Source organism: Nerophis ophidion, linkage group LG02 (assembly GCF_033978795.1).
Source record: "Nerophis ophidion isolate RoL-2023_Sa linkage group LG02, RoL_Noph_v1.0, whole genome shotgun sequence".
Classification (NCBI taxonomy): domain Eukaryota; kingdom Metazoa; phylum Chordata; class Actinopteri; order Syngnathiformes; family Syngnathidae; genus Nerophis; species Nerophis ophidion.
The window spans coordinates 4,925,091-4,948,966 of NC_084612.1; the positions used below are offsets into that span (position 1 = coordinate 4,925,091).

General features: G+C 40.2%; 1 protein-coding gene across 1 annotated transcript in view; it reads right to left on the reverse strand.

Annotated features, from left to right (window-relative positions):
- Window positions 1-23,876, reverse strand: part of LOC133536265 (xaa-Pro dipeptidase-like) — a 62,479-nt gene that overhangs the window by 23,038 nt on the left and 15,565 nt on the right. The window contains exons 2-8 of the mRNA XM_061876676.1: window positions 22,940-23,123; window positions 19,648-19,775; window positions 19,464-19,527; window positions 8,047-8,094; window positions 7,803-7,864; window positions 7,540-7,584; window positions 95-170 (exon numbers count right to left, since the gene is read on the reverse strand). Coding sequence (XP_061732660.1) covers window positions 95-170; window positions 7,540-7,584; window positions 7,803-7,864; window positions 8,047-8,094; window positions 19,464-19,527; window positions 19,648-19,775; window positions 22,940-23,123 — 607 coding nt within the window. The remainder of the gene's footprint in view (window positions 1-94; window positions 171-7,539; window positions 7,585-7,802; window positions 7,865-8,046; window positions 8,095-19,463; window positions 19,528-19,647; window positions 19,776-22,939; window positions 23,124-23,876) is intronic.

Consider the following 23,876-nt stretch of genomic DNA (forward strand, 5'->3'; position numbering starts at 1 on the left):
AAATATATTTTAGGCATACACTAAATTATGTAACAATTGTTTTGATTTTGTTTTACTTGTTCACATCACATTCAATGATTTACAGAAATCTCACCATCTTGTGGGCTTCGCTGGACACCTTGTTGGTGTACCTGAGGACCTCCAGCTCCATGTCGCTCTTAAGCAGGCGGCTGCAGGGAGAGAGAGAGATTCTATCTGTCAGATAAGGTGAGCGACTTTACCGTAAGAAACTTACTGAGAGGAAGTATCAGCACTTCAGCAGTGGGAAGAAGAAGAAAAAAAAAAATACATTTCTGAAGTTCAGCTATTCAAATGTGCTCCACTAATAAGCCTCCTCCGGGAACAACGTGACCCCGACCGCCTCTTTAAATGTCACTGAGACACTTTTTTCCCCCATCTTTGTGCTGCATAGCTTGAAACTTTATACACCCAAATCCAAAATTGTACCATTATACACAAACACACACACACCAGCATGAACAGAAATATTGAGACTGAACAGTGGTAAAGTTTAGAATGTTGTACAGCACATCATTAATGGAACTCTCATAGAAAGAAGTTAATAGAAATGATTCGTTCCAGGGTCAAACCATCATCATCCTTGGTTACTGGCCTTCTCTACCAACTTGTCCAGTCTGTATGTGTCCCTGGCTCTCAGCCCGCTGCCCCAGCAAGCCACGGCGTATTATTTATAATGCTACGATGATTTGATAAAAGTGTCCGTTTAAGTAAAACATTTAAATATGTTCCTGTATGACATTCTTACATTAAAATTGCATCTGTATCATAATATCAGGCTCTTTTTTAAGCTAATTTAAATTATGCAAGCTCGTACAGTGGATTTACGAATTTAATTGGTTCTCGAACAGGGTTATTTAAGTTAATGTATTTTACATATATTAAATCTATTAAATAGCCAACATTTTAATAATTAATCAAATATAAAATTCTACATATTGAGTCTATTAGAGCAGTGGTTCTCAAAAATCCTTTATAAATATATTTATTGAATAATACCTCAACAAAATATGAATTAAAGTTCATAAACTGTGAAAAAAAATGCAACAGTGCAATATTCAGTGTTAACAGCTAGATTTTTTGTGGACATTTTCCATAAATATTGATGTTAAAGATTTCTTTTTTTGTGAAGAAATGTCTAGAATTAAGTTCATGAATCCAGATGGATTTCTACTACAATCCCCAAGGAGGGAACTTTAAGTTGATGATTACTTCTCTGTGTAGAAATCTTTATTTATAATTGAATCACTTAGTTATTTTTCAACAAGTTTTTAGTTATTTTTACATCTTTTTTTCCAAATAGTTCACTACAAATGAGCAATATTTTGCACTGTTATACCATTTAATAAATCAGAAACTGATGACATAGTGCTGTATTTTACTTCTTTATCTCTTTTTTTCCAACCAAAAATGCTTTGCTCTGATTAGGGGGTACTTGAATTAAAAACATGTTCACAGGGGGTACATTACTGAAAAAAGGTTGAGAACCACTGTATTAGAGTGCTAAAACTGCCAAGAGCTAATCAATTGTCAATATACCAGTGTGCAGCTTTTTAAACATCACAAAATGCTTTTTTTTTTTTAAAAGGAAGTTTGTTTTGTAATTTGTTTTCATTGCTGCCATTTTGACTGTTTATTTTGAATACATAAAGTTAAGGGTTTTATTTAGTACTTTGCCTTTCCTCTCTTTTACATGGACAACATTTTAATAGTCATTTAAATTTTCTAACTGCTGAATGAGCAGGACAGTTACCTTATAAATAAATATGAATTGTGATTGACTAAGTCATATTTGTTGTTATTAAGCACATGCCTAAAATAACTTAAGCTGCATTTAGAAGTCAATGGAAAAATTTGAGCCATTAAATATATGCACGTTTTATTATCCGACTAATCATGAAGATAGTCGATGATTAATCGACTATCGATTTAATGGGAAGTTGCAGCCCTAATGGAGCTGGCTTTTAAAAAATTGGTTTACATAAAAAAAAATAATTAAATAGATTTTTGCAAATTATAAATCAATCTAGAGTGGGAACAAATAAGAATCACAGTTTGCCCTGCTACCAAACAGTGAGGTGGGAAACACACAAAGTGAAAGGTCAGCACATTAATGCAAAGCCATGTGACAAGGCAGTGAGGGTTTGCTAGAGCGGTATAATGTTGTTCTCCTCCGCAGGAGGTGTGACTCCACAGCATTCCTCCTCATTTTGGCAAAATGTCCATTCATCTGAAGGATGCGGAATCTAATTGAGACAACACGCTGGCGTGCACGTAGTCCATTACGTGCATGCACGCTTGTTTCTGACACTTTAAGAGGGGACAAACAAACCTGATTCACGACGCCTCACCTTAGCGCGCAGCAGCATGTCACTGAATAAAATTGAACTTTAAGCCTTGAGCTACTGCTACCACTACCCCAGGGGTGTCCTGGCTGGTCCGCCAGTATGACAGATGCAAGGGCATGGCAACAGCAGATGTTACTCTATGCCAGGGGTCGGCAACCTTTACCACTCAAAGAGCCATTTAGACCCGTTTCACAAAGTAAAGAAAACAATGGGAGCCACATAGGGGTGTAACGGTACGTGTATTTGTATGGAAACGTTTCCATACGGGGGTTTCGGTTCGGCACGCGGGCGTAACGAACAAATTCGGAAGCAGAAGTCTTCACAAGCTGCTCTGCTTTCTGCCTCTGTCCCTGCCTCATTGTCCCGCCCACACAACCATCTAATTGGTTACATACAAAGCCAATCAGCAGTGCGTATTCAGAGCGATGTAACAGCCAATCAGCAGTGCGTATTCAGACTTCAGAACGATGTAGTCAATGCTTTAGCGTCGAGCAGATATTCGTCTAGCAGGGGAGGAGCGGACTCTACCCAAATTATACTAAACACTTCCCAGTCACAACTATTACAAACATCACTATGAGCCCGTTGACCTTCTAGAAACTTAAACTGCAGCTCAGCTCGCTCACAGTATAGACTTGAGATGAAGGTTCATTAGCTTTTAGCGTAACGTTAGCTCATTTTTCTGTGTGAGTGTGTACGTGCGTATGTGTGTGTGTGTTAGGAGCAGCAAAGCCCTGTCTGTCTGTTATTTCATTGAACTCCATTGTGTTTAGGGATGAATAGTCTCTCCTATTGCAATTGTACTATTTTCCAGCTATAGTTACATGAATCATTAGTAATGTAGCAGCCTAGTTTTGAATAGCAGGGTCCCTGCTATCGCATGTTGATAAAAATACAACATTTACATAATAAAAGTCAACTACAGACTTCCCAAATTCTGTAATAAATTAAGCATGATGAGTTGGCATTAAACAGTTTCAATGGAAACTGTTTAATGTTAAACTTTTTATATATAGAAGAAAGTTTTTTTCATTTTATTTAATCAAAGCAACAACTTGAGGCAGTTTAATGTGGATTAACGTGGGCAGAATTATTATAGTGTTTCCATTGTTAAAAGGATAAAACCATTGTTTACAAATTTGGTAAATAAATAACCCAAAAAAGTAATATTTTGTTGATTTCTTACTGTACCGAAAATGAACCAAACCGTGACCTCTAAACCGAGGTACGTACCGAACCGAAATTTTGGTGTACCGTTACACCCCTAGAGCCACATAACTCTTTTGAAATTTATAATGAAATAATACTGCATACAGAGTTTTTTTTTTGCTTTGTGCTATGTATAAACCAGGGGTCTCAGACACGCGGCCCGCACCTTAATAGGAAAATTTAACGTTAGTGCGGCCCGCAAGTTTTATATGAATGCCGCTTGACAGCGTCACACCTGCCAACCCTCCCAATTTCCCCGGGAGACGACCGAATTCCAGAGTAATTATTCTCTCGAATGTACGCTGGTGTTCACCCAATGAACATTAATAAGGGCGTACAATGATGGCCCTTCCGCTAGCGCCCTCAACGGCTTGTACAAATAGCTTGCCAGCCCAAAGAATTGTTTGACGAGGCTATTGCAGACACACGTAAGAGACTGCAAGGCATCCTTATTCAACAGCAATACGAGTCACACTGAGGGTGGCCGTTTAAACAACTTTAGCACTCTTACTAATATGCGCCACACTGTGAACCCACACCAAATAAGAATGACAAACACATTTCAGGAGAACATCCGCACTATAACACAACATAAACACGACATAATACATACCCAGAATACCCAGCTACCCCCAACCCCGCCCAGCTCAACCGACGCACGGAGGGGTTGGGTTGGTGGTAGCTTCAGTATATGATACATGGGATTCTGGGTATTTGTTCTGTCGTGTTTATGTTGTGTCATGGTGCGGATGTTCTCCCGAAATGTGTTTGTCATTCTTGTTTGGTGTGGGTTCACAGTGTGGCACATATTAGTAAGATTGTTAAAGTTGTTTATATCACAACCCTCAGTGTGACCTGTATGGCTGTTGACCAAGTATGCCTTGCAGTAGCTTGTGCGTTCAGATAGAGGTCGCATCCAAGATTTGACCGGCCGGCCGGCACGCAGGTAGCATGGTGAAAATCCTGGCACGATGACATTTAGAAAGGGTGTTAGAGGCATTGTCATCACAGCACTTCCTCAAAGTTGATGTCTGGGTGAAATTCGAAAAATATTTACCCGGGAAATTCCTGATAGAGACACTAAAATTTGGAAATCTACCTGACTTCTCCGGGCGGTCGGCAAGTATGCGGCTGAGCCACATCAGAGTGGTCAAAGAGCCGCATGCGGCTCCGGAGCCGCGGGTTGCCGACCCCTGCTCTATGCCATGTTATGATGTTTTGAAGTAGATCTGTTAAACAATAGTTACAAAAAAAAACAAAGAAAACATTAACAAAGTGTTTTATTTTTTTTGATTTGGTGCCATCTTTTGGACGAGTTTGCTCGTCGTTCAGTTTTCTAGCCGTCCATAGCGTTCCTACTCGTATGGATTCTTCATTCTTAACTCCAAGCAACATTTGTAAGTCTTACAGTTAAACTATAAATGTTTATACTTACTAATGTGTGATGTCTGTTTGAGTGTTTTCATGCATATTTGTACATGCTAACAAAATATAACAACGCAAGCATCGTTAGCATGAGCTAATATGCTAACAGAATTACAAGCGACTGTATTAGTATTATTAACTTACAATTGCATTCTTTTTGTAATGTTTCAATTTCACAAATTCCTCGGTAAGCTCACCAAGACATCACTGCAAAGTTATTGAGTCTGTTTGGATCAGGGGTGTCAAAGGTAGGGCTCTTGGGCCTTATTAGGCCCACAAACAGGTCTTACGCGGCCCGCGAGATGAGTGTGCCAAGTATAAAAATGAGCTAAAATTGTTTAATGAAAGAAACTGCTGTCCTGAATGTTTCCACTGGATGTCGCAGAAGCCATTCTGTCAGGCAAGCCAACGGTTTATACTGGGGCCAAACAAATGAAACCTGCCGATTCACGTCTTCTGGCACCCTTATTGCCCCAAAATGTCAAAAATGAGAAAAGTGAACGCATAGTGCAACTCAGCCCTCTTGAATAGTGTTTACCTTTTTTTGTACAGTTTGTTGAGTTAGCATAGGAATAATATGTGGACGTGACAAATTAGGTCTTTGATACCTCAAGGTTTTTATCAATGTATTATTTTTTGTGTTCAATCCCAGATAGGCTGTGAGTTAATGGTTAATGACTTTGTACACTGAGAGGAAGTCTAAGTTCATTGTGTTTTTCAAACGACACACATTTTATTCCTCAGAATTTGAAGTCTTTTGTCAAGAGGATTAGTTGTGGTTTATAAATTTTTAGAATGTGCTTGTTCTGTTTTTGGCCAGGCTAAAAAAAAAAGAAAACAATCTGAAATTGTCTTTATTTTTAAGTTATTATGCCATGTTTTTTACCAATGCGGCCCACTTGGGAATAGATGTTCCTCCACGCAGGCCCCTGAGCTAAAATGACTTTGACACCCCTGGTTTAGCTGATTGGAGGACTCCTGTTTTGTTGGATCAGCCGTTTTACTGCCGTGTTTCAGGCACTGTTTGGAAACTGACATAACTGACTTCAAGTGTCCTACATGTGGCAGATACTACCGAGCAAGGATCGGCTTGACAAGTGAACTGAGGACAAGTCAACCATGTCCGGCTCATCGTCGACAACGACGGAGGAACATCATCAGCTGATTGGATGACTCCTGTTTTGTTTGATCAGCCGTTTTACTGCCGTGTTTCAGGCATTGTTTGGAAATAGTAAGGTAGGTAAACAAACTCTTACATAATCTTTTTGTGTAAATAACTCATTTCAATATAAATACATCTGCGGCTAATATACAGTCGTGTTCAAAAGTTTACATACACTTGTAAAGAACATAAGGTCATGGCTGTCTTCAGTTTCCAATAATTTCTACAAGTCTTATTTTTTTCTGTGACCTACAATATACTTGTAGTTCACAGAAAACCTTCATGAAGTTTGGTTCTTTTATGAATGTATTAAGGGTCTACTGAAAATGTGACCAAATCTGTTGGGTCAAAAGTATACATACAGCAATGTTAATATTTGGTGACATGTCCCCTGGTAAGTTTCTCTGCAATAAGGCGCTTTTGGTAGCCATCCACAAGCTTTTGGCAAGCTTCTGGTTGAAATTTTGACCACTCCTCTTGACAAATTTGGTGCAGTTCAGCTAAATATGGTTTTCTGACATGGACTTGTTTCTTCAGCATTGTCCACACATTTAAGTTGGGACTTTGGGAAGGTCATTCTAAAACCTCAATGGTAGCCTGATTTAGCCATTCCTTTACCACTTTTGATGTGTGTTTGGGGTCATTGTCCTGTTGGAACACCCAACTGTGCCCAAAACCCAACCTCCGGGCTGATGATTTTAGGTTGTCCTGAAAAATGTGGAGGTTTTTTGATTGATTGATTGATACTTTTATTAGTAGATTGCACAGTACAGTACATATTCCGTACAATTGACCACTAAATGGTAACACCCGAATAAGTTTTTCAACTTTTTTAAGTCGGGGTCCACGTTAATCAATTCATGGTAATCCTCCTTCTCATTGTCCCATTTGCACCAGTTCCATTGGTAGCAAAACAGGCCCAGAGCATAATACTATCACCACCATGCTTGACAGTAGGTGTGGTATTTCTGGGATTAAAGGCCTCACCTTTTCTCCTCCAAACATATTGCTGGGTATTGTGGCCAAACCGTTCCGTTTTTGTTTCATCTGACCACAGAACTTTCCTCCTGAAGGTCTTATCTTTGTTATTGTGATGTCAGATGGAACAAAAATGGAGCTGTTTGGCCACAATACCCAGCAATATGATTGGAGGAGAAAAGGTGAATGTGTATGTAAAAGTGTATGTAAGCCTTTGAACACAACTGTATGGAAAACTATATTTTTCCCCTGTGCTCTATAGCCCAAAAATACGGTAATCGATGTTTGTACCATTGTTCATCAAATCTGGAATAGTTCTAATAGAGATGCATCAGAGAATCCATCATTTCCTCACCTCTATAGGATACATTTGCTTTAATGGTTCATGCAAAGACTCACCATTCCACAATGACTGGGTGCAAGAGAGTGTTGTTCACTTGGAATCTGAGTCAAAGAGAAAACATCCCAATTAGGCCTGAAGTGGACAAAACCAGTGCTTGCTGCTTAATGCATTTCACCAAAACATAAAAGTGGCGCACATTTAAAGAGAGCCCGAAGGCTAAAGTATGTAGATCATTGTTGACTTCACCAAATGATCTTATTGTGTGAGACTTGACTGCTTTGTGGAGCACACACAAAAGATGTAATGACATGAAACCTACTGGCTAATTCCTTCAAAGGAGGCTTCACGGCTGACACTCCCGCTGTCCGTGTTCTGTCCTCGCTGCAGTGAAAAGCGACATTAAATCCTCTTTAATGCACGCCAATGAGCATAGCTCGGGAATTAGCACACACACACACACACACACACACACACACACACACACACACACACACCCATCACCAATACCAGACGTGATTGGTCACGAGTGTTTGTCAGCAAAAGGAAAGGTCAGTGCAGCGTACCAGTGTGAGGAGGACGGCTGGTTTCAGGTTGCCAAGGACTTCGGCGATCTGCAAGGCGAAAAAACAGTCAGGGTTGTTATGAGACGCCTACAGAGTGACACGCTGGCTGGCAGGTGTGGCTCCGCGGCAACAGACGAGAACTTCACATGACTTTTATTGCTCATCCGGCAGCTTAAAATGTTAGTGACATTTTCCTGACACGCTGGTGACCCCCCGGGGGAGCCCTCCGACTATCACATAGCTTTAATACTGCACATCAGGGTGGAGGCAGATTTGCAGCGTGAAGGTCGCCTTATTTGGGCTTGGCTGGTTAGAACACATCACTTCGTCAGAACTTCCAAAACCAGTGAAGTTGGCATGTTGTGTAATTCGTAAATAAAAACAGAATATAATGATTTGCAAATCTTTTTCAACTTATTTTCAATTGAATAGACTGCAAAGACAAGATATTTAATGTTCGAACTGAGAAATATATATTTTTTTTGCAAATAATCATTAAAGACCTACTGATATGAGATGTTCTTATTTAAGCTGGGATATCAGGTCCATTCTGTGTCATACTTGATCATTTCGCAATATTGCCATATATTTGCTGAAAGGATTTAGTAGAGAACATCGACGATAAAGTTTGCAACTTTTAATGCTGATAAAAAAGCCTTGCCTGTACTGGAAGTCGCAGACGATGACATCACAAGGGTGAGGGCTCCTCACATCCTCACATTGTTTTTAATGGGAGCCTCCAACAGCAAGAGCTATTCGGACCGAGAAAACGACAATTTCCCCATTAATTTGAGCGAGGATGAAAGATTCGTGTTTGAGGACATTGAAAGCGAAGGACTAGAAAAAAATAAATAAATCAAGTTAAAAAAAAAAAGGCGAATGCATTGGGACGGATTCAGATGTTTTTGGACACATTTACTAGGATAATTCTTGGACATCCCTTATATTTTTCTATTGTGTTGCTAGTGTTTTAGTGAGTTTAATAGTACCTGATAGTCGGAGGGGTGTGTCCATGGGTGTCTTGAGGCCAGTGTCTGAGGGAAGTCGACGGCAGCTGTATGGACGGCGCAAGCTCAGCTGATCTCCGGTAAGAGGCGACTTTTTACCACAATTTTCTCACGGAAAACTGCTGGTTGACATTTGGTCGGGATCCATGTTCGCTTGACCGCGCTGATCCATAGTAAAGCTTCACCTCTGGGAATTTTAAACTAGGAATCACCGTGTTTGTGTGGCTAAAGGCTAAAGCTTCCCAACTCCATCTTTCTACTTCTCCATTATTAATTGAACAAATTGCAAAAGATTCAGCAACACAGATGTCCAAAATACTGTGTAATTATGCGATTAAAGCAGCCGACTTTTAGCTGTGTGAGGTGCAGCGCTAATATTTCCTTACATTCCGTGACGTTTTCAACAAGAAACTCGCGGGAAATTTAAAATTGCAATTCAGTAAACTAAAAAGGCCGTATTGGCATGTGTTGCAATGGTAATATTTCATCATTGATATATAAACTATCAGACTGCGTGGTCGGTAGTAGTGGGTTTCAGTAGGCCTTTAAGTTAGAATTTAATTGTAGCAACACATTGCAAAATAGTTGGCACAGGGGCATTTTTACCACTGTTTTACATGGCCTTTCCTTGTAACAACAATCAGTAAACGTTTGGGAACTGAGACGACCAATTTTTAAAGCTTTTCAGGTGGAATTATTTCCCATTTTTGATTAATAAGCTTAAGTTGTTCAACAGTCCGAGTCTCCATTGTGGTATTTTAGCATTCATATTGCACCACACATTTTCAATGGGAGACTGGTCTGGACTACAGGCAGGCCAGTCTGGTACCCGCACTCTTTAAAGGCACACTGTTGTAACACATGGCTTGGCATTGTCTTGCTGAAATAAGCAGCGGCGTCCATGAAAAAGACGTTGCTTACTTGGATGGCAACATATGTTGCTCCAAAACCTGAATGTACCTTTCAGCATTAATGGTGCCTTCACAGATGTGTAAGTTACCCATGCATTGGGCACTAATACACCCCCATACCATCACAGATGCTGGCTTTTGAACTTTGCGCATATAGCAATCCAGATGGTTCTTTTCCTCTTTGTTCCCGAGGACATGACGTCCACAGTTTCCAAAAACAATTGTGGACACGTCAGACCAAAGACCACTTTTCCACTTTGCATCAGTCCATCTTAGATGAGCTCGGCCCCAGTGAAGCCGGCGGCATTTCTGGGTGTTGTTGATAAATGGCTTTTGCTTTGCATAGTAGAGTTTTAACTTGCACTTACAGATGTAGCGAGCTACTGTAGTTACTACAGTGGTTCTCTGAAATTTTCCTGATCCCATATGGTGATATCCTTTACACACTGTCGCTTTTTGATGAAGTACGGCCTGAGGGATCGAAGGTCACGGCCTTAGCCGCTTACGTGCAATGAATTCTCCAGATTCTCTTAACCTTTTTAAATGGTGATTACGGACGTCGAGGAATATTGTTTTCAAACTGTTAGACAATTTGGTCACACATTTGTTCACAAAGTGGTGACCCTCGCCCCATCCTCATTTGTGACCGACTGAGTATTTCATTGAAGCTGCTTTTATACCCAACACGGCACCCACCTGTTCCGGATTGGCCTGTTCACCTGTGGGATGTTCCATATAAGTGTTTGATGAACATTCCTCAACTTTATCAGTCTTTTTTGCCACTTGTGCCAGCTTTTTTGCAACATGTGGCAGACATCAAATTGAGCTAATATTTGCAAAAAATAACAAAGCTTTCCAGTTCTAACGTTAAATATCTTTTCTTTGCAGTCTATTCAATTGAATATAGTTTGAAAAGGATTAGCAAATCATTGTATTCTGTTTTTATTTGCGATTTACACAAGGTGCCAACTTCATTGGATTTGGGGTTTGTAGTAAATTACGCTTATTAGACCAGTGATTCTCAAACTGTGGTACGGGCTCTCCCTAGTGGAACCGCAAATAATCAGTACAATAAAGTACAGTGTTCATTTTACTATATTCAAACACAGTGTTACTGTTCAAACTTTGTGTAATGTTGCAGTGGCCAAAGTAAGAAATATACTTGTAAAATTAAAGGCCTACTGAAACCCACTACTACCCACCATGCAGTCTGATAGTTTATACATCAATGATGAAATATTAACATTGCAACACATGCCAATACGGCTTTTTTAGTTTACTAAATTACAATTTTAAATTTCCCGGGAGTATCGTCTTAGAAACGTTGTATAATGATGACGTGTACGGGTGACGTCACAGGGTTTTAGGAAGTGTGAGCGCTACGCACACACACAGGTAAAAGTCGTCTGCTTTAACGGCATACTTACGCAGTATTTTTGACATCTGTGTTGCTGAATGTTTTGCAATTTGTTCAATTAATATTGGAGAAGTCACAGTAGAAAGATGGAGTTTGGAAGCTTTAGGTTTTAGCCACACAAACACACGGTGTTTCCTTGTTTAAAATTCCCGGAGGTGAAAATTTACTATGGATCAGAGCGCGGTCAAGCCAACATGAATCCAGACCACATGTCAACCAGCAGGTTTTGGTGAGAAAATTGTGGTTAAAAAGTCAGTTCTTACCGGATAAAAGCTGAGCTTGTGCCGTCCATAGCTGCCATCGACTCGCCTGAGACACTGCGCGTCAACACCCGGCCGTGGACACACCCTTCCGACTATCAGGTACTATTTAACTCACCAAAACACTAGCAACACAATAGAAAGATAAGGGATTTTCCAGAATTATCCTACTAAATGTCTTTAAAAACATCGGAATACGTCCCGATGCTATCGCGTTTTTTTATTTTTTTTAACTCTTTTTTTTTTTTCTAGTCCGTCGCTATCAATATCCTCAAACATGAATCTTTCATCCGCACTCAAATTAATGGGGAAATTGTCGTTTTCTCGGTCCGAATAACTGTTTTTGTTGGAGACGCCCATTAAAATCAATGTGAATATATGAGGAGCCATCAACATGTTACGTCACCTCGTCTGCGACTTACGGTAAAGGCGAGGCTTTTTCAGGAAGTTCCAAAATGGGAGAACTTTATCGTCGATTTTCTCTACTAAATCCTTTCAGCAAAAATATGGCAATATCGCGAAATGATCAAGTATGACACACACATAGAATGGACCTGCTATTCCCGTTTAAATAAGAAAATCTCATTTCAGTAGGCCTTTAAATCTCTTGCCTTGTTTTTAATGACTACCTGGGCCTACTGCGCTACTCTATTTTAATGTTGTCAATATAGTGGTACTGGAGAGCAAATGTGTTTTCTTATGTGGTACAATAATCGGAGTAAAAAAGTTTGACAACCACTGTGCTACACCATTTATAGGCAATGGCTAAATCGGTTCACCAACCACGTGTGTCAAATACCGTAATATTCTCATTCTGTATTTGTATTTAAATTGATTGAACTCACTGGCAATGTAATAAACTACAAGTTTTAAGGGCTGTCAACAAATGCATCAAAAAACAAAAATAGTGTACCAGGGCACTAATTGTTCTCATCACCAGATTGCGGATTGGAGTATAGGTCGGATGTGACCAGTTATAAGGGTAAACACCTCCGGGGTCAAAGGGTTGTTGTTGTTTTGGAAAGAAGTCAGATAATAAACTCACCGGTTCAGAGCTGCTGCTCTCTGGCCTCATTATCTCAACTCCCACAATAGCTCATTTAATAACAGCAATGTGTGTCACTACTATAAAGTCTTTATATACATGAACGGATGTTGAGAATTAACTCATTCTTGAGATGTAATATTTTAGGTTATATGTTTATGTAATACAAAACATGACTATTATGAGAATACATTTGTTTTCTTATGAAAACTAATTAGTATTTTCATGTGGAATAAACTTCAAATATTACAAAATATACCTATGGTATAACGAGTAGCGATGCCTTGAAACAATCGGCCTTATGTCCACCAAACAGTATAGACTGTCCTGAAAAAGTATGTGAGTAGCCGTTGCTGATTAATGCCTTTTAATGCTGATTACAAAAGCCAATCCTCTCTGGCTTTCTAATACTTTATTTATTTTTGACAGTAGCGGCTAACAGTGTAAGTCCATTAGGGATGGGTGCTGAATTCGGTACTTTAATACGCACCGACCAAATTCTTACTAGGTATTGATCCACGTAAAATCAAGCGGTGCCATACTTTGATACTTTTGTTGCACATGACGTCACATCCGGTTGCTGACTAAACACGGAACCACGTAAACAAACAGACAAGCAGCACTCAGGGTTAACTTAGTCAAACTCCCTCTAGTAATGTGGCAATTTTCAACACCAACAAAGCAAGCATGCTTGGTAGAAAATTCTCAAATGTAAAGTAAGGCACCACTCTTCCAAAATATGCTCGCTTAATGATAATTTACATTGGATTTGCCAACGGCAGCCTACTATTATCATCAGCAAATTTACATGGCGATTTCAACACCTCCAAATTTGGTATTGTAAACCACAACTAAGATGAATGATAAAATCTTCTAGTGTGTAATGAGCACAGTACTTAGCAAGTCCAAGACTTTAGATGGCAGTAGTGTGTAGTTTATGGTGTGTGTGGTTTTTTTTTTTGCACCCTAAAAAGTGCTAATCCTGTATTGTACCTAATACGCACTGTCCGTTTAATTGTAACATGCATCGTAGTTGTAGTTTTATTGGCAAATTAGAATTGCCTTTGCTAATGCTATTCAGTAGCATGCCGACAGCAAGGCCAGTATATATTAGCATCAAGCTAACGCATTTTTGGAAAAGTGGAGCCTTGCTTTTTAATGTGGAGCATTTATTGAGGCATTTTTTTTGTTGGCAATAGGAATTGCAACATTACCTAGAGGTGTTCTGGTTGAGTCTTAGCCGGCAACTGAGCGTGACCTTTGTGTTAGAGTTCATGTGAATCAGTACCCGGTAGGATCGGCAGGATTCGGTCAGTGCTAAAAAAGTACCGGGTTCGGTACCCATCCCTAATTAAAAACAAACATGTATTAATGCATATTGATTTTGTTAGCAAATCACTGCTCTAAATTACATACCGTATTTTTCGGACTATAAGTCGCAGTTTTTTTCATAGTTTGGCCGCGGGGTGCGACTTGTACTCAGGAGCGACTTTTGTGTGAATTTATTAACACATTACCGTAAAATCTCAAATAATTTTATTTAGCTCATTTACGTAAGAGACTAGACATATAAGATTTCATGGGATTTAGCTATTAGAAGTGACAGATTGTTTGGTAAACGTATAGCATGTTCTATATATTATAGTTATTTGAATGACTCTTACCATAATATGTTACGTTAACATACCAGGCACCTTCTCAGTTGGTTATTTATGCCTCATATAACGTATTCAGCCTGTTGTTCACTATTCTTTATTTATTTTATATTGCCTTTCAAATGTCTATTCTTGGTGTTGGATTTTATCAAATACATTTCCCCCAAAAATGCGACTTATACAGTGGGGCAAAAAAGTATTTTGTCAGCCACCGATTGTGCAAGTTCTCCCACTTAAAATGATGACAGAGGTCTGTAATTTTCATCATAGGTACACTTCAACCGTGAGAGACAGAATGTGAAAAAAAAAATCCAGGAATTCACATTGTAGGAATTTTAAAGAATTTATTTGTAAATTATGGTGGAAAATAAGTATTTGGTCAACCATTCAAAGCTCTCACTGATGGAAGGAGGTTTTGGCTCAAAATCTCACGATACATGGCCCCATTCATTCTTTCCTTAACACGGATCAATCGTCCTGTCCCCTTAGCAGAAGAACAGCCCCAAAGCATGATGTGTCCACCCCCATGCTTCACAGTAGGTGTGGTGTTCTTGGGATGCAACTCAGTATTCTTCTTCCTTTAAACACGACAAGTTGAGTTTATACCAAAATGGATACATGGATGATACAGCAGAGGATTGGGAGAATGTCATGTGGTCAGATGAAACCAAAATAGAACTTTTTGCTATAAACTCAACTCGTCGAGTTTGGAGGAAGAAGAATACTGAGTTGCGTCCCAAGAACACCATACCTACTGTGAAGCATGGGGGTGGAAACATCATGCTTTGTGGCTGTTTTACTGCTAAGGGGACAGGACAATTGATCCATGTTAAGGAAAGAATGAATGGGGCCATGTATCGTGAGATTTCGAGCCAAAATCTCCTTCCATCAGTGAGAGCTTTGAATGGTTGACCAAATACTTATTTTCCACCATAATTTACAAGTAAATTCTTTAAAATTCCTACAATGTGAATTCCTGGATTTTTTTTTCACATTCTGTCTCTCACAGTTGAAGTGTACCTATGATGAACATTACAGACCTCTGTCATCATTTTAAGTGGGAGAACTTGCACAATCGGTGGCTGACTAAATACTTTTTTGCCCCACTGTATATGTTTTTTTCCTTTTTTATTATGCATTTTCGGCTGGTGCGACTTATACTCCGAAAAATACGGTATATACTATTACCGCGGCAGCACAGTGCACCTCAGCCTTAATCCCAATATAAAAGTCCCCATGATCAAGACATTACTGGAGGTTCTAAAGAGTGTGCGTCACGCCTCAGTGACAACCTCCGCAATAGAACCTTCTGGAGCACAACAAGCTCGTCAAACCGAGCCAGGCGGAACGCTCTGACGTGCGCAGAGCGGCAAGAATCTGACTCGGTGGACTTAAGGAACAAAGAAATGTAGACGTCTGTCACGCTGCAACTTAATGAGAAGGTCACAATATTGACAGCGAGTTTTCCTATTGTGCTTTCAGCGTGAAGCCCAGCAGGCGAACAGGGCCTACACTTAACGCAGCAAAAGCAGCTATTATGGCGTTTAAGCGCTTCGAAGGCTCCCGCTGTGACGACACTGGAGGAAGCGCAGGTGGGATTGATGCAAAAGCCCTCCCTCCAGGCTGGAAGTGTGACGCCGCGGGGAAGTGCGGAGATATAAGACCCACTTCTTCCCTTAACAATAGCGAGAAGGTCACTACGTAAAATTTAGCCCCCGCTGTTTGAATTACATGTGATCGCCGACAAGGCAAAACATGTTGACGGCAGCGGCGGGGGTTATCGGCGGAATAGATTTGTTGTGATTTGTCAACATGCGCGCCTCCGAAATAGCTGTGGAAATGTCAGATATGTTGACGTCGGAGGTCCCGCGGGAGCCTGCCTGTCAGTGGCGACGTACACGGCTGCTTTGCAAAACTCCCCAAAACACACAATTAAAAGCCCGCCTCGGCTTGGGTGTATTTTTAGCATCGACTGGTAAAATGTTTAAGATCTTAAGCAAAGGTTGTCATGGGTGAAGTAGCAAAGGATTGATCATTTAAGCTTTTCCTTGCTTTGTTTATGTTTAGCTAGAAGACATGCAAACACACTCGGACCGACATCTTTTTAACGGACTATGACGCCACCAGCATTTGCAAGCCCTGTCTGGAGCTCAGCTGGTTTAAGCGTGCTCCTTTCAAACAGAACAGAGGTGTCAAATGTGTGGCCAGCAGCTCGAGTTTTGTTGGCCTGCAACATTTTGTTGGGAAAAAGAAATCTGTAAAATAGCATATGGACGTACAGTAGGAAGGGGATTCATATGGCCCAATTTTTCACAATTTACCTGACACATGAAACGTGACAAGTTTCCAAATTTTGACAATTTTTATTTGTTAAATGCTACAAACAGACATTATATATTAAAACTTACTGCCAGCTTTGTGTTATAAGTGACAAATTTACTATTATTAGTGTCAAAGTTTCAGCTTTTTATCATTACAGTATGTCTTATTGCACTTTTTTTCTTACATTTTTACTGTTTTTTTTTCCAGATAAAACCTGAGCTGCTGTCTGCAAATGTCTCCCTGATCATATTTGGACAACCCTGAAACAACTAATATTATTACACCTTGTCACATACACCATAAAGCTGACACTAAGTTTGGTATTTAAACATATGTAATTTCTGTTTTTAGCATTTTTTATTTTTTTACATAATAACAAATATCCAAATGGCCGCCGCCTACTTTGACTTTTTATTATGCGGACCTTAGGGAAAACAGTTAGGACACTTCAAATATAGAACATATTTGACTTGCATTTTTACACTAGATACCTTATTAAAATCAGCGGGTTTTTGTCATAGAGAGGATCTTAATTTAGTGTTTTTGCAGTGCATCCTTAAAACAATAGATCACTATGTCTGATTGAGGATATTTGACTAGTGTAGAGATTTTTTTTAAGGGTGTCCCAATCGAATATCAATATCGGTCAGAAGAACAAGTATCGGATTTAAACAGCTTGCATGTAAAATCTCTGATACACATATCTTTTGCAAATCTGGACCTCATTGACGTACCAGTAGAGTGGACAAACAAGTTGACTTTGTATACTTAATTGCTTTTCATTGTTTCATAAACCATATCCAGTTGTATTTACAACTCAGAAAGTATGTTAAAACACTGGTTAAACACTGCAAAATGCCACACATTCAGTCAGCCATTCTGAATTTTCCGCTTTGCCTTTTTTCAGAGATTGTCATCGTTTCTGCACTCTGACCATGTTATCAGATTAGTCATACTGCAAATACGCAAAAATTGGAACGATATACAAGAAGGAAAAAACACTTTTGGCTTTTTTAGGGTGCTCTCAGTGCTCAGTGGTCTTGTGATTAGAGTGTCCGCCCTGAGATCGGTAGGTCGTGAGATCAAACCCCTGACGAGTCATACCAAATACTATAAAAATGGGACCAATTACCTCCCTGCTCGGCACTGAGCATCAAGGGTTGGAATTGGGGGTTAAATGAGCAAAATGATACCCAGGCGCGGCCACCGCTGCTGCTCACTGCTCCCCTCACCTCCCAGGGTGTGAACAAGGGGATGGGAAAAAATGCAGAGGACACATTTTACCACACCGAGTGTGTGTGTGTGACAATCATTGGTACTTTAACTTAATTCTATTGCGCCCAATGTACTCTCTCCAAAAACAGCCAGAAAGCACCAACAATACTCCATTTAAGTGTCGTGACCTAAAAAGTATCCAAATATGAGTGATATTGTTATTATGAGCGGCAAAGCAGACGGCCTATTTTAGCTGTCGATTTTATGTAAAGACATTTACATAAAATATAAAACTGTCGGTTTGAATATGTTTATAATAAACGGCGGGGCTACAGCAGAATAATAATTATTAAAAAAAAAAAAAGCCAAAATACAAACGTTCGGATCGGAGCTCAAGCAGCGTCAAGACAGGGCTGAGTGTATCGACAAAAAAAAAAACAGTGAGCGAATGCTAGTTTACACTGCTATTGTTGACACACTGAGCCGCGGCTGCTTCTGCTTGGTCTAAAATTCTCAAAAAGTAATTTCTAGATAATAATTCATGCATCTCTCACCGGCTTGTAGGCAAATGTGGCCATGGTCTAACAGGCTGGTCGACTTTCACGTCCGCGCGATTGCAAAAAAGACCCCAAAACACGCTTCCTGCTGGAATTTATTTTTTAACCCATTATCAGGATTGTGATTGATTCTTCATCTAAACGGGATTATGTGAGCGTACCGTCGCTCGGCATCTCAGAGAAAGATAAAATACTACAGTAAGTGTTTTTTTTTAATATGGTTTGTTATGGCTAGTTTGTATGTTTAGCAGCTAGCAATGCTGCTAATGTAATAGCGTTACAATAAAGCTGCATCCACCGGGTCGCAGTCGGCTTGTAAAACTTATTGTTCATCCTTTTTGAGTTCGGGCTCAAAAATATAAGCTTCTGGATCATAATTTTTTCCCAACGACTCTCACAGAGTCTGCTTGATTAGCATTGTTGTTGATGGGGAAGGGATCCGTGGGTCCTAGCGCAATGTCACGCGATCACGCTTCCTCATTATCTCTCAAAATGGCTCGGGAATCTCTGTGATATTGATACTATTTTGGTCATATATCATAAATATTTATCCGCAAACTTTGGAAATCTTTAAGAAGCATGTTGTTGTACATATCGTATGTGCTGGTGTTGTTCTATTGTTGTTGTGTTTGCTGTTGTTGTTTTTGTCTCTGTCTAATCCCCTTCTTGTCCCCACAATTCCCCACTCTGTCCTCCTTTTTTTCCCCTCTTATCTCCTCCTGCTCCGGCCCGGCTGCACCAAATGATAATATAAATACATTTAATAAAGTCAAATTCAAATAAGGCAAGAGAAGTATCCTACACTTCTCTTTTGTAAAGTAAATCTGAACAGCTGATATGGGCATCGACATCAACTATATGATTTGCCTGAGAAGCTGGATAGGACAAAAAAAAAAAAAAAAGAAGCATGTTGGTACATTGTTTTTTAGAGAAATATTTGAGTTTTGTTTTCTTATTCTGCTGCAGAAACCTTGTGTCTGTGCAGAACTAAGGTTACAAAACAGTGGAGGTACGACCAGAGGACTCACATCGGTGGAGTAGTGCACCTCATCCACGGCGTACTTTTTCCCAAAGTGCTCCTTGGTAAAGATCCTGTCAACACAAGGAAAAAAACACACGCTGGTGATGAAAAGCCCACACCAGTCCCGTTTGTGCGGACACGGTCAAGGAGAAAACACACTCATTAAGATTTTAGGAGGCTAACACACTCACTCTCCCATCCAAGTGGCGTAGCTGTGGGGCAGTTTGGGAACAAATAGCAGGGATTTGCCAGAGTCCACTTCAATGGCTCCATAGCAGTCAGCCTCTGTGACCCCAAATGCCCAGTGGAAGAAGGACTCCTGCAGACATTAGTCAGCAAAGAAAGTACAAAGCGGGAAGGTCAAAATGAATAAGTGGAAATTGGATTTCTTTTGGGAACAAAGGCACTGGTTAATACATGGCTGAGTACTCCAAGATACCAGGAATAACAGCGGGGATGGCAGATCATACAATGTGACCGGGCGTTCATTACGTGCTTTGAATGACGTTCTGTCTCCTGATCTTGAAATAATTCACAAACAGAACCAATGTTGTAAACATTGAAAAAAACAAACTGTTCAGTCTGCATTAGTAACAGGTTCATCGTACACAAAACTGGACCTGGGCCGATCACACATTTTATATTTGGAAGGTAGCCAGCAGTTTTTTAAATTCTGTAATTATGAAAATATCTGATTCATAATTATTCAAATTTATTGGGGTCAGGCCCAGAACCAATTAACAGTGACAAACAATGGGCGACTGTATTTCATTATCGCAGCACAACAAATTTTAAATATCTTGTGCTGCGATAAGAAACTAAAATGGCAAAAAATAAAACAATTGAGTGATTAATTGACATTTATACATCCATCCATCCATCCATTTTCTACCGCTTATTCCCTTTCGGGGTCGCGGGGGGCGCTGGCGCCTATCTCAGCTACAATCGGGCGGAAGGCGGGGTACACCCTGGACAAGTCGCCACCTCATTGCAGGGCCAACACAGATAGACAGACAACATTCACACACTAGGGCCAATTTAGTGTTGCCAATCAACCTATCCCCAGGTGCATGTCTTTGGAAGTGGGAGGAAGCCGGAGTACCCGGAGGGAACCCACACATTCACGGGGAGAACATGCAAACTCCACACAGAAAGATCCCGAGCCTGGATTTGAACCCAGGACTGCAGGAACTTCGTATTGTGAGGCAGACGCACTAACCCCTCTGCCACCGTGAAGCCCGATATTTATACATGAATAATGCAATTGTTTTTGTGATTAATCACATGTGCTTACTTGTTAAATTTGACAGCCCTATTCTTATTTATATAAATACACACACACACGTTAGGTCAGGAAAAACACAGAGGCTATTTCATCCTTGTAAGCCTGTTTTGCAGGTTTCCCTGCTCTTACACTTATATATATATATATATATATATATATATATATATATATATATATATATATATATATATATATATATATATATATTAAGGGTGTAACGGTACACAAACATTTCCGTTTAGTACGTACCTCGGTTTAGAGGACACGGTTCGGTTAATTTTTGGTACAGTAAGAAAACCAGAAAATGTAAATTTTTTGGGTTATTTATTTACCAAATTTGCAAAATCTTCTAGCAAAAATATTTTTCTTAGTGGAATATTTGATGTGAAGTAATGGGAACCTTGGATAGGTCAATAATTCATAATAACATTTATTTTGATTCAATATTATGTTTTGAGCAATGACAGTTTGAGAGAAAAAACACAGCTTTGTTTCATTAGTCAACATTGCAACTTTTTCGAAATTACATTGAGCCTTTAAGCTTTTTTATTTCACTTTTGTTATGTTTTTTTTTATTTTAATAGTATTTTAGAATGTGCTGTGGGCCTTTAAAACATTAGCTGTGGGCACCCCTGCTATAGATAATAACAAATAAAATCTGATAAATCTATGGGTAAAAAGCAGAGCCTGGCGACGCATGCGCGTTTATCATAACTTTCTCGCTCTCTCTGTCGCTGGCCCTCCCTCACAAATGCTGCTGCGTGCACAATTTGTTTTGTTTTGAACCCCTTCTTAACTCTGAACGTACATTGTTAATGCACCCAACTCTAACTTTAAATGCCAGACATTTGAGGCTTTAAAGAAACTCCACCCGGACAGTCCTGCAAAAGAGGACACATGCGCTGAAAAGAGGAGGTATGGTCAGTCTATCGTAGCCCGGTCGCTGCTAGCATGCCGTGTGTTGTGCCTTGATGTGCATTGTTTACACAACGTGCGGTACGCTACTTCATATGTCTGTGTGGAAACTCGTTCGATACACCTCCGAACCAGACCGAAACGGTTCAATACAAATGCACATATTTTAAAGTGACCTTTTTTAGCCTTCTATTGACCCTTTATCCTTTTTATACTATCCATTTAACTTCTTGTACCTCTGTTTACCTTACATTTAACAGGGTTTTTATTTTTACGTTCTTTTGACTTCTATTGACCATCCATCCATCCATTTTCTACCGCTTATTCCCTTTCGGGGTCGCGGGGGGCGCTGGCGCCTATCTCAGCTACAATCGGGCGGAAGGCAGGGTACACCCTGGACAAGTCGCCACCTCATCGCAGGGCCAACACAGATAGACAGACAACATTCACACTCACATTCACACACTAGGGCCAATTTAGTGTTGCCAATCAACCTATCCCCAGGTGCATGTCTTTGGAGGTGGGAGGAAGCCGGAGTACCCGGAGGGAACCCACGCATTCACGGGGAGAACATGCAAACTCCACACAGAAAGATCCCGAGCCTGGATTTGAACCCAGGACTGCAGGAACTTCGTATTGTGAGGCAGACGCACTAACCCCTCTGCCACCGTGAAGCCCCAATTCTATTGACCTTTTACCTTAAATTTACCCTTTACCTTCTTTTACCTCTATTTAACTTGTTTTACTTTCCTCTATGAGGTCTGGATTTGATAAATTTTCATTAGTCACACACATTTAACAATTAATCAAAGCAACAGAATATAAATACAAATCTTGTTTCTAATACAACCAATTGATTGAAACCAGGAATTAAAAAAACTGTGGTACTTGGTAAGTCAAATAATCCCCTTATTAAAGTACAGTGTTTAATTTCCTATATTTAAACACAGTGTTACAGTTCAAATAATTAATGAATCTTTGGGGAGCCCACTATTCCATTCTTGGGGTTAATGACGTGATTCAGAATTGATTCTCGATTTCAAAATCAATACCTTTTTTAATAACATTGGATGCCAGTACTATGATTAACTACATTCCTCGATAAACAAGACAAACATTTCATTCAAGTCATTCTCAGAAAAACACTTTTACGCGGTCAACTCAGACCAACAGCTGTAAAAGGATAAAACTACTTTTTTGATTGTTTGGTGTCACTGTTTCCCCTACAGGGGGCTGTAAAGTTAAAGAGAACCACCCAAGTGAATCAGATGAAGACCACCAACCTGCCTGAAGAGGAGGTCTGTGTCAGTGCAGTGCCTCTGTTGCTGCTCCCCGCCTTGCAGCACCACAACCGAGCGGGCCTCCACGCCGCCTTTGCTTTTCAGCCCGTTGCACAGACGCCGGCGGTTCTCCGCGAAAAGGGCAGCGGACACTCTGAGGGTTTCTTTGCCCAGCCAATAGAGCGGTCTGAAACAAAAACAGCAGAGAGAGTGCAAAGGTACATGTCTTTTTAATAGTATTGTCATAACTGTACGGAAACAAACTGTCGGGTTACATGATAATGGTATTTTGGAGCCTGAATAGGCAGGCTTCAAATTAAAGTTTAAAAAAAACAACCAGTATCACTACTTATAACATACATGCCAAAAGCAGACATCTGGTCAAACCGAAGTAGTGTTCTTAGTTGCCAAGGGTGTTTATTTCTCACCTGCACTGGCTTCCTGTGCACTTAAGATGTGACTTTAAGGTTTTACTACTTACGTATAAAATACTACACGGTCTAGCTCCATCCTATCTTGCCGATTGTATTGTACCATATGTCCCGGCAAGAAATCTGCGTTCAAAGGACTCCGGCTTGCTAGTGATTCCCAAAGCCCCAAAAAAGTCTGCGGGCTATAGAGCGTTTTCCGTTCGGGCTCCAGTACTCTGGAATGCCCTCCCGGTAAAAGTTCGAGATGCCACCTCAGTAGAAGCATTTAAGTCTCACCTTAAAACTCATTTGTATACTCTAGCCTTTAAATAGACTCCCTTTTTAGACCAGTTGATCTGCTGTTTCTTTTCTTTTTCTTCTATGTCCCACTCTCCCCTGTGGAGGGGGTCCGGTCCGATCCGGTGGCCATGTACTGCTTGCCTGTGTATCGGCTGGGGACATCTCTGCGCTGCTGATCCGCCTCCGCTTGGGATGGTTTCCTGCTGGCTCCGCTGTGAACGGGACTCTCG